We start from the raw sequence: 15,757 nt of genomic DNA on the forward strand, positions 1-15,757 counted from the left end.
ATACCAGGCTGCCTGTATACACTCTGTATATACATACCTCCATGCCAGCTGGCCTGTATACTCTCTGTATAATACCTCCATGCCAGCCTGCCTGTATACTCTCTGTATAATAATACCTCCATACCAGCCTGCCTGTATACACTCTGTATATACATACCTCCATGCCAGCCTGCCTGTATACTCTCTGTATAATAATACCTCCATGCCAGCCTGCCTGTATACTCTCTGTATAATACCTCCATGCCAGCTGGCCTGTATACACTCTGTATAATAATACCTCCATGCCAGCCTGCCTGTATACTCTCTGTATAATAATACCTCCATGCCAGCCTGCCTGTATACTCTCTGTATAATAATACCTCCATGCCAGCCTGCCTGTATACTCTCTGTATAATACCTCCATGCCAGCCTGCCTGTATACTCTCTGTATATACCTCCATGCCAGCCTGCCTGTATACTCTCTGTATAATACCTCCATGCCAGCCTGCCTGTATACTCTGTATAATAATACCTCCATGCCAGCCTGCCTGTATACTCTCTGTATATACCTCCATGCCAGCCAGCCTATAGTTCTAATAGAACGTGGTTTCAGAGAGCAGCTACTTCCTGCATTCTCTCAAGGTTCCATTATGAGGAGGTTCCATTGTGACGTCACGGCACTGTGTGTCCATATATGGACAGTTACGTCATTGGAGCTTCCCCGGGCGGAGATAAAAAGCAGTCGGAGTCCCCGGACAGAGCATCGGGATTCAGAGAGGACAGCAGAGATAATTCGCAGAGCATCTTCCCTGAGGGAGGTCCATTAACCCCTTAGCTGCCACTTCCACAGCGGATCTTAGAGGGGGATCCTGAAATATCCACACCTTATAAATGCCATAATAATCTTCTGCTGCCCATTCTCCAGGGTAGCGCCAGCATCATCCATTCAGGACACCTGTTGCCCATCTCATGCCTCATCCTCACATCCTCCCGATGCCAGGCACTCATGTGCAGCCTTCACTTGCGCCTTCTTAGCGCATTTTTCTGGGTAGACCTATTCCTCCATCTTATGGGGTAGCATTTTATATCCTCCTTTCATCCATTCCATTAACTCATTATATACCCATCTCACCAGCCACCTTCCCTCCCCCATTTGTATGCTTCTGCCTGGGGCTCGGAGCAGGATCAGCGCAGCTCTCTATGCATGGGGCAGAAGTGAGACCCCCATCTCCCTCATGGGTCACAGTTAGTCCCCCCTCTTCTTCCTCTCGGGGGTGAGTGGCTGCTGATAATCCAGCATCACAGCGCTCCGATCACAGCCAGATTGTGGGATTGCTCCTGCGCTGCCAGGTGGCATCATTCACTCCTGGGCACGGGCCGGGGCTATGACCGGGAAGCTGCTGGAGAAACTCCCCGCTAATATGACATCCCTTCTACAGGACACTCTCTACTCCGAGGATGGGCAGGATCTGACCGGAGCTCTGAGCATCTACCCTGGCGGGGGCAGCGAGCAGCACTACTCTGCCATGTCTGCAGGTGAGTGGGCACACACGGGGGGCAGCAGGAAGGAGGTATGGTAAGATGCAGGTATGAGGGAACACACATGGGGGGCACTAGGGCAGAGGTATGGTAAGATGCAGGTATGAGGGAACACACATGGGGGGCACTGGGAAAGAAGTATGGTAGGATGCAGGTATGAGGGAACACACATGGGGGGCACTGGGAAAGAAGTATGGTAGGATGCAGGTATGAGGGAACACACATGGGGGGCACTAGGGAAGAAGTATGGTAGGATGCAGGTATGAGGGAACACACATGGGGGGCACTAGGGAAGAAGTATGGTAAGATGCAGGTATGAGGGAACACACATGGGGGGCACTGGGGAAGAAGTATGGTAGGATGCAGGTATGAGGGAACACACATGGGGGGCACTGGGAAAGAAGTATGGTAGGATGCAGGTATGAGGGAACACACATGGGGGGCACTAGGGAAGAAGTATGGTAGGATGCAGGTATGAGGGAACACACATGGGGGGCACTAGGGAAGAAGTATGGTAGGATGCAGGTATGAGGGAACACACATGGGGGCACTAGGGAAGAAGTATGGTAGGATGCAGGTATGAGGGAACACACATGGGGGGCACTAGGGAAGAAGTATGGTAGGATGCAGGTATGAGGGAACACACATGGGGGCACTAGGGAAGAAGTATGGTAGGATGCAGGTATGAGGGAACACACATGGGGGGCACTAGGGAAGAAGTATGGTAGGATGCAGGTATGAGGGAACACACATGGGGGGCACTAGGGAAGAAGTATGGTAAGATGCAGGTATGAGGGAACACACATGGGGGGCACTGGGGAAGAAGTATGGTAGGATGCAGGTATGAGGGAACACACATGGGGGGCACTGGGGAAGAAGTATGGTAGGATGCAGGTATGAGGGAACACACATGGGGGGCACTGGGGAAGAAGTATGGTAGGATGCAGGTATGAGGGAACACACATGGGGGGCACTAGGGAAGAAGTATGGTAGGATGCAGGTGAGTGTGGGAACACACATGGGGGGCACTAGGGCAGAGGTATGGTAGGATGCAGGTGAGTGGGGACACATGGGGGGCACTAGGGCAGAGGTATGGTAAGATGCAGGTATGAGGGAACACACATGGGGGGCACTAGGGAAGAAGTATGGTAGGATGCAGGTATGAGGGAACACACATGGGGGGCACTAGGGAAGAAGTATGGTAGGATGCAGGTGAGTGTGGGAACACACATGGGGGGCACTAGGGCAGAGGTATGGTAAGATGCAGGTGAGTGGGAACACACATGGGGGGCACTAGGGAAGAAGTATGGTAGGATGCAGGTGAGTGTGGGAACACACATGGGGGGCACTAGGGCAGAGGTATGGTAGGATGCAGGTGAGTGGGAACACACATGGGGGGCACTAGGGCAGAGGTATGGTAGGATGCAGGTGAGTGTGGTACACACATGGGGTTACTAGGGCAGAGGTATGGTAGGATGCAGGTGAGTCTGGGTACACACATGTGGGACACTAGAGCAGATAGGATGCAGGTGTGTTATACACATAGGGGGCACTAGGTCACAGGTATGGTAAGATGCAGGTGAGATGGTACACACATGGGGGCACTAGTCCAGAGGTATGGCAGGATGCAGATGAATGTGGGTACACACATGGGGGGTAGCAGGACAGAGGTATGGTAGGATGTAGATGTGTGGGTACACACATGGGGGCACTAAGGCAGAGGTATGGTAGGATGCAACTGTGTGGGTATACTCCTGGGGAGCACTAGGGCAGGCAGGATGCAGGTCAGTGTGGCTACAAACATGGGGGCAGTAGGGCAGAGTCATGGTAGGATGAAGGTGTGTGGGTACACTGGGGATGGGGACATGGGCAGGTAGGATGCAGGTGAGTGTGGGTACACACATGGGGGCACTAGGGCAGAGGTATGGTAGGATGCAGGTGAGTGGGGACACATGGGGGGCACTAGGGCAGAGGTATGGTAAGATGCAGGTATGAGGGAACACACATGGGGGGCACTAGGGAAGAAGTATGGTAGGATGCAGGTGAGTGTGGGAACACACATGGGGGGCACTAGGGCAGAGGTATGGTAAGATGCAGGTGAGTGGGAACACACATGGGGGGCACTAGGGAAGAAGTATGGTAGGATGCAGGTGAGTGTGGGAACACACATGGGGGGCACTAGGGCAGAGGTATGGTAGGATGCAGGTGAGTGGGAACACACATGGGGGGCACTAGGGCAGAGGTATGGTAGGATGCAGGTGAGTGTGGTACACACATGGGGTTACTAGGGCAGAGGTATGGTAGGATGCAGGTGAGTCTGGGTACACACATGTGGGACACTAGAGCAGATAGGATGCAGGTGTGTTATACACATAGGGGGCACTAGGTCACAGGTATGGTAAGATGCAGGTGAGATGGTACACACATGGGGGCACTAGTCCAGAGGTATGGCAGGATGCAGATGAATGTGGGTACACACATGGGGGGTAGCAGGACAGAGGTATGGTAGGATGTAGATGTGTGGGTACACACATGGGGGCACTAAGGCAGAGGTATGGTAGGATGCAACTGTGTGGGTATACTCCTGGGGAGCACTAGGGCAGGCAGGATGCAGGTCAGTGTGGCTACAAACATGGGGGCAGTAGGGCAGAGTCATGGTAGGATGAAGGTGTGTGGGTACACTGGGGATGAGGACATGGGCAGGTAGGATGCAGGTGAGTGTGGGTACACACATGGGGGCACTAGGGCAGAGGTATGGTAGGATGCAGGTGAGTGTGTGGTGGGCACTAGGGCAGGTAGGATGCAGGTGAACGTGGATACACACAAGGGGATCACTAGCACTGGGGTAAAGGTGCACTAGGGTGCTTGGTTTATTGGAGACAGATTTTGGGGAGCAACTGTAGATGATGGGGTTGGTTTATAATAAAAAATGGAGAAAGTAGCCATGCATTTAGAGGGTACTAACCATGTAGCTGAAAAGGTGGGTGAAATGTATCCAAGCAGGACTAATGTATCTGAGATGAGCTGCTGATGTATGTAATTATCAGTTACAAGTTTGCTGCCTCCTATGATGTATCTGTAGGAATGTTGCGCTGGAGATGTCTCTGCCGCATGTCACACTCAGAGACAGAGTCCTGCAGTGTACGGCTCAGGTATGGCACTATGTGCCCCCACTGCTGTGCCTGACCTGGGGGCATGCCTCCTGTAAAGCTCCTCCGAGATGTGCTGCAATATCAGTGTATTGGTCCCTGTATACAGGGGCAGATTCGTCCAGAGGGTTCCCAAACACCAGAGTGCCCCCATATGCAGAGCCAGATGCTCCAACACAGAGAACGTCACATTGTGGGGGAAGGAAGTCTTTAAATATGGCTGCGGAGGTGGGGGAGCTCCCAGCCCGGGGTGTGGGGGTGGCAGTCGGCTGAGTTGGGAGGTGACACGTGGGGGCAGCTGGTGACAGCTCACAGGATAGTGGGTGAGTAGGTGTAGTGTGGGGGGCAGGGGGATTTCCAGGTTTAACTCCTTAAAATACAGATGACCTTTAAAACTTTGAGATACATAAAAGGTCAATCTGGAGAAAACTTCATACAAGTCCTACAAAGGGGAAAACATACATACATACATACACACATATATATATATATATATATATATATATATATATATATATAATTATATATATATATATATATATAAACTTTGAGATGCATAAATCTGAAGAAAGCTCCATTCAAGTTGCAAGTCCTGTAGAGGTTATATTATATATATATATATATATATATATATATATATATATATATATATATATATATATATATATATATATATATATACTTATTACTCCCTCTACAGGACTTGCAGCTTGTGTAATATATATATATATATATATATATATATATATATATATATATATATATATATATATATATATTGTATATATATGTATATTTAAAACCCTCATCAGATCATTCCTCCTGAAATGATATTTGATGAGGGTGATCACTTATCTGACACATCGGACCCCATGGTAAGAGATTAGCAGGGCTTTTTTTTTTACCATTGATGCGAGTGATTTTTTTCTGTAAAATTGCCCTCTTTATAGTCAATTATTTTAAGATTTTGAAACTATCGAAACTTTTATCTGTTGGGGACAAATACTTTACCTTTTACATTATAAATGCCTAAAAGAAGACATAATATAAATATATATCATTGTGAGGATCTCAGGGGAAAAAAAAGTGCAACAGGCTGCTCCCATTCTTAATTTAGTATCTCTGATAATGGAGTCCCCATGGGCACATTCAGTGAGCTCATCTGTAAGTAGATGGGATGAGATAAGGGAGTAATGCATAGATTTCCATTGAATGGACATATCCGCCACCTACTGCGGTAGTGGAAGTGGAGAAATGTTCATGTTTTCAATGTGAACTATGGGAATGTACAGTATTTGGTGGTAGATGGTAATTTTTTTTTTTCTATGTATTCCCGGATTGTGATTTTAAAAGGTCACCCAGCTCAGTCAGTGATCCATATGCAGGGGCCATATCATTGCTGTGTATTATGGGGGCATAATATAATGTAACGTGCCATTTCCCCGGCAGCAGGCCTTGGCAATCAGTTGATGGAAATAGGTTATCTAATGGGGACGGTTGGGTTCATTTAATTCTAAAGATAATGTGGAAAGGATCCCAAAGAGCAGAGAAAAGGAGACATAGAGCTGACTCTGATATAGGATATAATACTAGATATGTGAACCCATTGCTGTCCTGCTGGATCCAGGCGACAATCAAGTGATCTTTTTGGGTTACGTCTTAGATCCATATATATAAGATAATATACTGGCCATACAGGACATTTCAGTGAGCCATTAAACTGGATCTGATTTCACAATATCGCTTGCATATAATATTATGCAGATCCTTTGGACCTGGTGGCGCTGATGATCTTACTTTGAAAATGCTTGTCACAATGGTTATAGAATACTTGTTGAACATTTTCAACATTAGTCCAATTGCAGCTCATTTTAATTTCAGGATTATGTTGTCATACTGATATGGATTTTCAAAGTAAATACAGCAGCCTCATCAGGTCTCACAGATGTATTTGTTATAAAATATGTAGTTTGTTCTGTTAAATTTGGTGCAAGATCCTATTTAACTCTTCTATACCTCTCTTCATTTTACTCCATATGGAGCATGAAGAGATCAGTGGCTCCCGGTCACTTCTGCTTATGAGGACACTATATTAGTGGGTAAATCCTCCCCTGTAAAACGTGCTGACATTTAGTTTAAAGGGAATCTGTTACCAAGTTTTTGCTCCCCCATAAGAGAGCAGCACATTGTAGAGACAAATACCCTGATTCCAGCGATGTGTCACTTACTGAGCTGTTTGCTGTCATTTTGATAAAATCACTCTTTTCTCTGCTGCAGATCTAGCAGTTATACAGAGCTCATGAGTATGCTGGACTACCTGCAGCACGCCAAATAGTCCTGCAATGATAATCTCCTGCTGATTAAACAGTGATTTTATCAAAACTACACTAAGCAGCCCAGTAAGTGACACATCGCTGGAATCAGGATCTCTGCCCCTAAGTTGTGCTGCTATTAGATTAGGTGGAAAAAAATGGTGACAGATTTCCTTTAACATAGCAATGGTTCTAGAAGAGAAAACTGAACTACTTTCAAAATGCTCCCCCAAGAAAATCAGCTGGTGTGGCCAGCCAGGCAACTTACCGTAAAGGCCCTGTGCACACACTGCGTTTTTATGCGTTTTGAGTGCAATTTTGTCACAAAACTGCATACAAATCCTTCTGCCAGCAAAGTCAATGAGAATCCTGAAGTTGTGTACATTTTGGAATTTTTTCCCTTGTAGATTTGGTGCAGAAATAAATCTGCAGCATGTCAATTCTTTCAGCATTTTTGCACCCCATAATGCATGGAAAAAATGCACCGAAAACGAGTCAAAAATGCGTTTTTTTCTGCCAAGAGATGTAGATTTAGAGAAATTTCTGCAACCAAATACTCAGAGCGTGAAAATAGACTAAGGGTAAATTGTCTCATGAGCTGTCCTTTTCATTCCACCAGAACAGAAGCCATTATCTGTTGTGACTCCATGAAGACTTGTCCTGAGCAAAGACCCCCTCTCCTAAATAATGTCCATATGCCCCAACAAGCCCCCCCCCCCTTTCAAGGAGAATATGATGTGGTACAGAGGCACCATATGGCGGCACACTAAGTGGGGGGGGGGATTTACTCAGACTGGCGTAATCAAAACCCGAATGGAGTAAAATGAGTCAAATGTATTAGGAAGCGCGTACCTCTTAATAAATCCGGTGCATCATGAGATGTCTGTCCGTCACAAATTGAAATCTATAGCAAAGTGACCATGAAACTAGTAACAAAAAAACATAGTTCCGCTCTGTAGTGCTAAGAAATGTGTAATAATGAATATGGGAATATAGACATGCATTACTACTATGAAAAACATGGAAAAATCGAGATACTTAGCACAAAAAATGGCCAGCTTTATGTGAGCCCAACAGCCAACAGCAAGGCAACCTCTTTTTGTTGGGTCCCTATAATAATAATAATAATTTTATTCATTTCTATAGCGCTGTTAATTCCACAGCGCTTTACATACATAAGCAACACTGTCCCCATTGGGGCACACAATCTAGAGTCTCTATCTGTATGTCTTTAGAGTGTGGGAGGAAACCGGAGACCCTGGAGGAAACCCACGCAAACACAGGGAGAACATACAAACTCCTTGCAGATAGTGTCCTTGGTGGGATTTGAACCCAGGACCCCAGCGCTGCAAGACTGCAGTGCTAACCACTGAGCCACCGTGCCGCCCTATCAAACTAATGCTTCTTGTTGGCTGTTGGGCTCACATAAAACTGGCCATTTTTATGTGCCAAGTATCTCAATTTTTCCATGTTTTTCATAGCAGTAATGCATGTCTATATTCCCATATTCATTGTTACACATATCTTAGCACTACAGAGCACAACTGTCTCCTTTTTGAAATCTATGGCAGCTATGAAATGGCATAAATTCCAGTATAATTAAAGCTAATTTAAGGGGTAAATTATAGTAAATTGGACATGCTGCTGGGACCTGCCACCTTCCGCTAAGCACCCCCCCCTTTAAAAAAAAAAAAAGGGCAAAACTTTACAAAAGGAGGCACAAGTATGGCTTGCAGAAACATATGGGACTTGTTACGCTATAGTGTCCATAATAAAGAGACTGAGAAATAAACTGTCCATTAGGCTCAATTGTAACTGTTTTACATGCTACTGTATATATATACAGCCACTTCACTCGGCAGTGCATTACCTATATACTTATATACTCAGAAACGCTCAAGGAGAAGGGAAAGTGCCATCTTGTCATATTTTCCTGAAGCAATCATTATTTTATTCATACAGCCCCCCCCATGGATATACTTAGCACGCGGCTAAATAGCGAACCGCACTGTAACAATTTACTAGTACAGCTGCCTGTCTCTTATCACTGAATTACCCGCACGTTTCCTCCGACTTCTGGTGCTATGGAGATATATTAAACCTCTGTAACTCTCTCGCTGCTGGGGGCATGTACAGATCTTACATACGGCAGAGCGGTAATTATTACATTGTGTCCTAAGGTGAGCGGAGCGGGTCACAATGCACGGAGACGGCAGGCAAAACAGGAAAGGAAATGACTGACATTGAGCCTTTGTTCAGCCCCTCCGTGTGATATATTAATAACACAGGCACACACAAAGGAAAAAGGGCTCCCGTGGCAAACTCTTCGCGAGGTCACGCTTCAAGGGCCGGACCCCCATTCAACACAGAATAGGAGGGTACAACACTTGTTTTCTCCTTCACTTCCTTAGTGGCCTGCAGGATTGTGTGATTCTTTTTGATGGAGAGAAAGACCACCATCACGGGGTTCACATTGCCCCCTGAGGAGGGAAAAAGGTTCAACCTCAAGAGGGTTCATATATTCCAGTATTCCAGGGGGCTCAAACTTGCTTCAGGGGGAGCCAACCAGATAAATATGCTCTTAAAGGGGATCTGTCACCAGGTTTTTGCTATGGAATCCAAAAGCAGCATAATGTAGGGGCAGAGATCCTGATTCCAGCGATAGATCACGTAATGGGCTGCTTGGTGCCATTTTGATAATAATAATATTTATTCATTTATATAGTGCTATTAATTCCATAGCGCTTTACATACATTGGCAACACTGTCCCCATCAGGGCTCACAATCTATATTCCCTATCTGTATGTCTTTGGAGAGTGGGAGGAACCCGGAGAACCCGGAGGAAACCCACGCAAACATGGGAAGAACATACAATTCCTTGCAGATAGTGTCCTTTTGAACACAGGACCCCAGCGCTGCAAGACTGCAGTGCTAACCACTGAGCCACCGTGCCGCCCATAGAATCCCTGTTTTGTCTGATGTAGATGTAGCAGAGTTGGGCTGTGTATAACTCCACCCATACTTCTGATTGGCAGCTTCCTGAGTGAACTGTCAGCAAACTGCCAATCAGTGGTGGAGGCGGGGTTACACAGATTAGCCTGACTGGCCTGCATGAGAGATGTAGTCCTATTGTGATAATCTCCTGCTGATAAAACACTGGTTGTATTGAAACTACAGCACACAGCCTAATAAGTGAGACATTGCTGGAATCAGGGTCTTTGCCTCTATCTGCTCTCAGATTAAATAGCAAAAACCTGCAGACACATTCCCTTTAAACAGGTCTTACCTGCTGTGCTGGCATCTCTATATTCATCATAATGTAGCAATTCTGGAGCATTCTTTCTAATAACTTGTACCGTTCCTCTGTTACTCCTCCTGGAAATTTATGACTAAATTGACATAAAGGTATTACCAGTTGAGGGGGTATCCATAAAAACCCCCTACCATTGTCTAGTCAGTGTTTACAGTACCAAACAGTGCATGGACACAGCCATTAATGTAAGGGAATGGTAACACACAGTTGTTAATTTATGTATATATTTACAGTAGTAGTAACAGAGGAAACTACAGTGCAGTTGTGAGAAAAGCTGCTCCAGAATCAGCTTTTTCTTTGTGATTGCAAGTATTTGTCAAGAATATCTATATCTATCTATCTGTATTTATATTTATTTATATATATATATATATATATATATTTATTTATATATATATATATATATATATATATATATATATATTTATTTATATATATATATATATATATATATTATATATATATATATATATCTGGCAAAAATGAAGAGACCACTTCCAAATCTCCAGTTTTTCTGATTTTCCTCCTCTTTACAGGTATATTTTTAAGTAAAATGTAAATTGTTCTTTTATTCTATGAACCACTGACGTCGTCTCCGAATTTCTAAGCAATCAATTTTGTCTTTATTTTCTGAAAATGAGAAATGGTCAAAATAACAGAACAATGCATTGCTTTCACACCTCAAATAATGCAAAGAAAACAAGTTTATAATAATTTAGAAACAACAAAACTAATAATGTTTTACCTCAGGAAGAGTCAGAGATCAATATTTTGTGGAATAACCATGATTGTTAATCCCAGCTTTCATGCGTCTTGGCTGCTTTCCACCAGTCTTTACACTGCTTTTGGGTGACCTTATCACACTCCTGGCGCAAAAATGTACCGTAATCAGTTCTTCTTTGTTTGATGGCTTGTGACTATCCATCTTCCTCTTGATGACATTCCAGAGGTTTTCAATGGGGTTCAGGTCTGGAGATTGGGCAGGCCATGACAGGGTTTTGATGTGGTGGTCCTTCATCCACACATTGATTGACCTAAATGTGTGGCATGGCACATTGTCCTGCTGGAAAATACAGTCCTCAAAATTGGGGAACATTGCCTGAGCAGAAGGAAGCAACTGTTTTTCCAGGATAACCTTGTATGCGGCTTAATTCATATGTCCTTTGCAAAGATGTTTGTTGAATTTTCTTTACCTAATTTTCAGCTCTGCCCAACACCTAATCGTCTAATGGTTAGACGGAGACCTGTTGAGGCGTACAAGCCACAGTGTTTTGCACCCACTGTGAAATTTTGTGGAGGATTGGTGATAATCTAGGGATGCTTCAGCAAGGCTGGAATTGGACAGGTTAATCTTTGTGAAGAACATATGAATTGAGCCGCATACAAGGTTATCCTGGAAAAACAGTTGCTTCCTTCTGTTCAGGCAATGTTTCCCAACTCTGAAGACTGTTTTTTTCCAGCAAGCCAATGCGCCACGCCACACAGCTAAGTCAATCAATGTGGGGATGAAGGACCGCCACATCAAAACACTGTCATGGTTAGCCCAATCTCCAGACCTGAACCCCATAGGAAACCTCTGGAATGTAATCAAGAAGAAGATGGATAGTCACAAGCCATCAAACAAAGAAGAACTGCTTACATTTTTGCACCAGGAGTGGCATAAGATCACCCAAAATCAGTGTGAAAGACTGGTGGAAAGCAGCCAAGACGCAGGAAAGCTGGGATTACCAATCATGGTTATTCCACAAAATATTGATTTCTGAATTCTTCCTGAGGTAAAACATTATTAGTATTGTTGTTTCTAAATGATTTATAAACTTGTTTTCTGTGCATTATGTGAGGTTTGAAAGTAATGCATTGTTTTTTGTTATTTTGCCCATTTCTCATTTTCAGAAAAATGAATACAAAATTTTTTGCATGGAAATTCGGAGACGTTGTCAGTAGGTTATAGAATAAAAGAACAATGTACATTTTACTTAAAAATATACCTATAGAGAAAAAAGTAAAAAAAACAAACTGAAAATTTGTAAGTGGTCTCTTAATTTTTGCCAGAGCTGTATATATACAGTATGTACAGTGTGTGTGTGTATATATATATATATATATATATACATATACATACACATAATATATATATAGATATGTATGTATGTATGTATGTATGTATGTATGTATGTATGCATGCATGCATGCATGCATGCATGCATATATATGCATGCATGTATATATATATATATATATATATATATATATATATATATATATATATATATATATATATATATATATAGTATCACGTTAGATGATCGTTTGCAAGGGCTGACATATCATTATGGCTGTGGAGGAGATCTTGTGACCACATTGACCATGTACATATGTGAGCCCCTTATACTTTTTCTCTCTCTCTTCAGATAATGTAATGGATTTAGGTCTGTCAAATGACAAGACGTCCCAGGATCTTTCTTACACAAGCACATTCCAGCCAGGCAACAAGACTGTCACATATCTGGGAAAGTTTTCTTTTGATTCCCCTTCCAACTGGTGCCAAGAAAACATCATCAGCTTAATGAGCGCAGGTATCCTCGGTGTGCCGACTTCTCAAGCCTCCACTGGTGGTGGAGGCGGAAGTAGTGGGAGCGGAGGAGGCCTTATGGGTCAAGCACAAAATGATGTGGAGTCTATGTTCCACAGTCTTCCACCTTACTCTAGTTGTGGGGACCTGTACCATGATCAGGTGGGTTTTCAAGGAGGTGGTATGACCCCATATTCCTCGCAGGAATACCAATCAACTAAACAAAGTCTGGACTCGAGTGTATTCCCAATGATACCAGACTACAACTTGTTTCACCACAACACAGAGATACCTACAGTGGACCAAAAACCATTCCAAAACATGGAAGCAATGCGGGTCAATCCACCACCCATCACTCCACTGGAAACCATCAAAGCTTTCAAGGAAAAACAGATCTTGCCAAGCTTTGGGGGCATGAACCATCAACCTCCGCTTACCCTCAAACCTATCAGGCCAAGAAAATACCCCAACCGCCCAAGCAAGACCCCATTACATGAGAGACCTCATGCCTGTCCTGCTGAAGGGTGTGACCGGCGCTTTTCTCGCTCTGACGAGCTGACCCGCCATCTTCGAATCCATACGGGCCACAAGCCCTTCCAGTGTCGCATTTGCATGAGGAGCTTCAGCCGTTCCGATCACCTGACAACGCATATCCGCACGCACACGGGGGAGAAGCCTTTCGCTTGTGACTTCTGTGGACGCAAGTTTGCACGCAGCGATGAGCGGAAGAGACATGCCAAGATTCACCTCAAACAGAAGGACAAGAAAGGGGCGGACAAGGCAGTCTGCTCTCCATCGGTGGCACCGGCAGTTACCACATGCGCTTGATCTCTCGCCCGAATGACTTCCTGAAGAAGAGTGCTTGATCCAGTGCCCTCATTAAATGCTCTGCAGACTATACTGGTAAATATGTAGTGATCAGCACTGAACTTTGAATTCTTACTCCTTCCATTATCAGAGCATTAACCTATCACACTCCTGAAGACCTCTTTACCCCACCTGGATAAATATGCAGACAATAACTTTCCTTTGTAAGTCTACTCTTACTGTAGACCCCTTCTGCTCTCTCTTATGCATAACCGCTCCTCTATACCTGAACTGCAATCCTCTCAGACTTGTATAGCCTCATTGATGAGAATCTGGCGGCACAAAGGGTCTCAGGGTACACGGGATTTAGAAGAACTAAATCCTTTAGTTTGAGGCAGGGTCGCTTAATTGCTGCTATGGCAAACAAAAAAAAAAAATCTGCTGCTACGTCCAAATGTTAAACCCTCACGTGCCTGTTGTCCATGTCACGTGGCTTCATCCCTTTTCTACCTGTCATTCTTTTCCTACTCATCCCGCGATCATCATCACATCTGACAGATTTCTTCCCTAAAGATCTAGTCTCCTTTTCTTTCCTTTCCATCCCCCTCTGCTCTCTCTTTTTCTCTCCTCATACAATATCCCCCCCATCATTTCTTTTCAACGTCTGTCACACAATTTTATTACAGGGGGGGGGAAAGCAAAGAAAGAAAAAAGCAACTACAGCTTGAGTCAGTGTGTATAAAAGCGTGTGTGCATGGTAATGTAGGGTTTTTTTTAGCATTTATCCAAGTGTCATTGTCCTCGGATGTAGAGGGATGGAGGAACAGGAGCACAGTGATTATTGTATGACCAAAGAGCCACCCAGTTTGGGGTCTTTTGCAGTTATGTCCATTGGTCTCTTGAGTGTTACTTATCCAGCAGTTGTAAAAAAACCCTCAACTTTTATTATTTCGCTAGTCCAGGCAGATCAATCGTGTATTAGAAGTGATTTTACTACATGTGGATCCTGTGCAGTCAGGAAAGGGCCAAATCCAAATCTGCCAACTGTGGTTATGGCATCCAGCTTGTATATCATTAGCAGAGACGTAACTAAAGTACTGTGTTTCCCTCGAAAATAAGTCAGTGGCCCCCAAAATGTACTAGGTCTTATTTTTGGGGAAACACAGCTAAGATTGCCTCCAAAAGAAGGCAGACACCACCCCGGGAGAATCGCACTTACTCCACAGACACTTCATTATTGAACCGCAACTAGGGCTTACTTTTGGAGTAGGTCTTATATCTTAAGCATACTCCACAAAGACCAAAAATTCCAGCTAGGGCTTATTTTCGAGGTAGGTCTTATTTTTGGGGAGGCACAGCTTAGTTTACCCCCAAAAGAAGGCAGACACCGCCAAGGAGAATTGCACTTACCGCCTAAATACTTCATTATTGAACCGCAACTAGGGCTTACTTTTGGAGTAGGGCTTATATCTTAAGCATATTCCACAAAGGCCAAAAATTCCAGCTAGGGCTTATTTTCGAGGTAGGTCTTATTTTGGGGACAAACAGAAGGCAGACACCTCTCAGGAGAATTGCACTTACCGCCTATACACTTCATTATTGAATCGCAACGGGGGCTTACTTTTGGAGTAGGGCTTATATCGTAAAGGGGTTGTCGCCTAGTTTTACATTGATGGCCTATCCTTTGACCTTTTTGGAGTGTGCTTACAGGCGTTGTCTACTACGTTTACATTGATGGCCTTTCCTTAGGCTAGGTCATCAATGTCTGATCGGCCAGGATCTGACACCCCGCACCCCCGCCGATCGTCTGTTCTCGGTCCTGGCTATGGCGGCAGCAAATAGCCGAAAATGCTCAGTTCCGTATCTGCTCTGTCTTCTGATAGAGGCCGCTGCTGAGTACTGCACATCTGCCTCCTATTGATTGATTGGATGCAGATGTACAGTACCCAGCTGCGACCGCTATAAGAAGACAGAGCAGTTCCAGAACTGAACATTTCCAGCTGTCTACTGCCGCTGCTGGGACAGAAAACAGCTGATCGTCGGGAGTGCGGGGTGTCAAACCATGGCCAATCAGACATTGATGAC

The 15,757-nt window shown here is 44.5% G+C and overlaps 1 protein-coding gene across 1 annotated transcript; it reads left to right on the forward strand.

Moving 5' to 3' along the window:
- The first annotated feature begins 760 nt into the window (after nucleotides 1-760).
- Nucleotides 761-15,381, forward strand: EGR3 (early growth response 3). Its single transcript, XM_075343044.1, has 2 exons — nucleotides 761-1,515; nucleotides 12,705-15,381. The coding sequence occupies exons 1-2, from the start codon at nucleotides 1,365-1,367 to the stop codon at nucleotides 13,691-13,693; spliced, it is 1,140 nt and encodes a 379-aa protein (XP_075199159.1). The 5' UTR covers nucleotides 761-1,364; the 3' UTR covers nucleotides 13,694-15,381.
- Nucleotides 15,382-15,757: the final 376 nt, after the last annotated feature.

Source organism: Anomaloglossus baeobatrachus, chromosome 4 (genome assembly GCF_048569485.1).
Source record: "Anomaloglossus baeobatrachus isolate aAnoBae1 chromosome 4, aAnoBae1.hap1, whole genome shotgun sequence".
NCBI classification, from domain to species: domain Eukaryota; kingdom Metazoa; phylum Chordata; class Amphibia; order Anura; family Aromobatidae; genus Anomaloglossus; species Anomaloglossus baeobatrachus.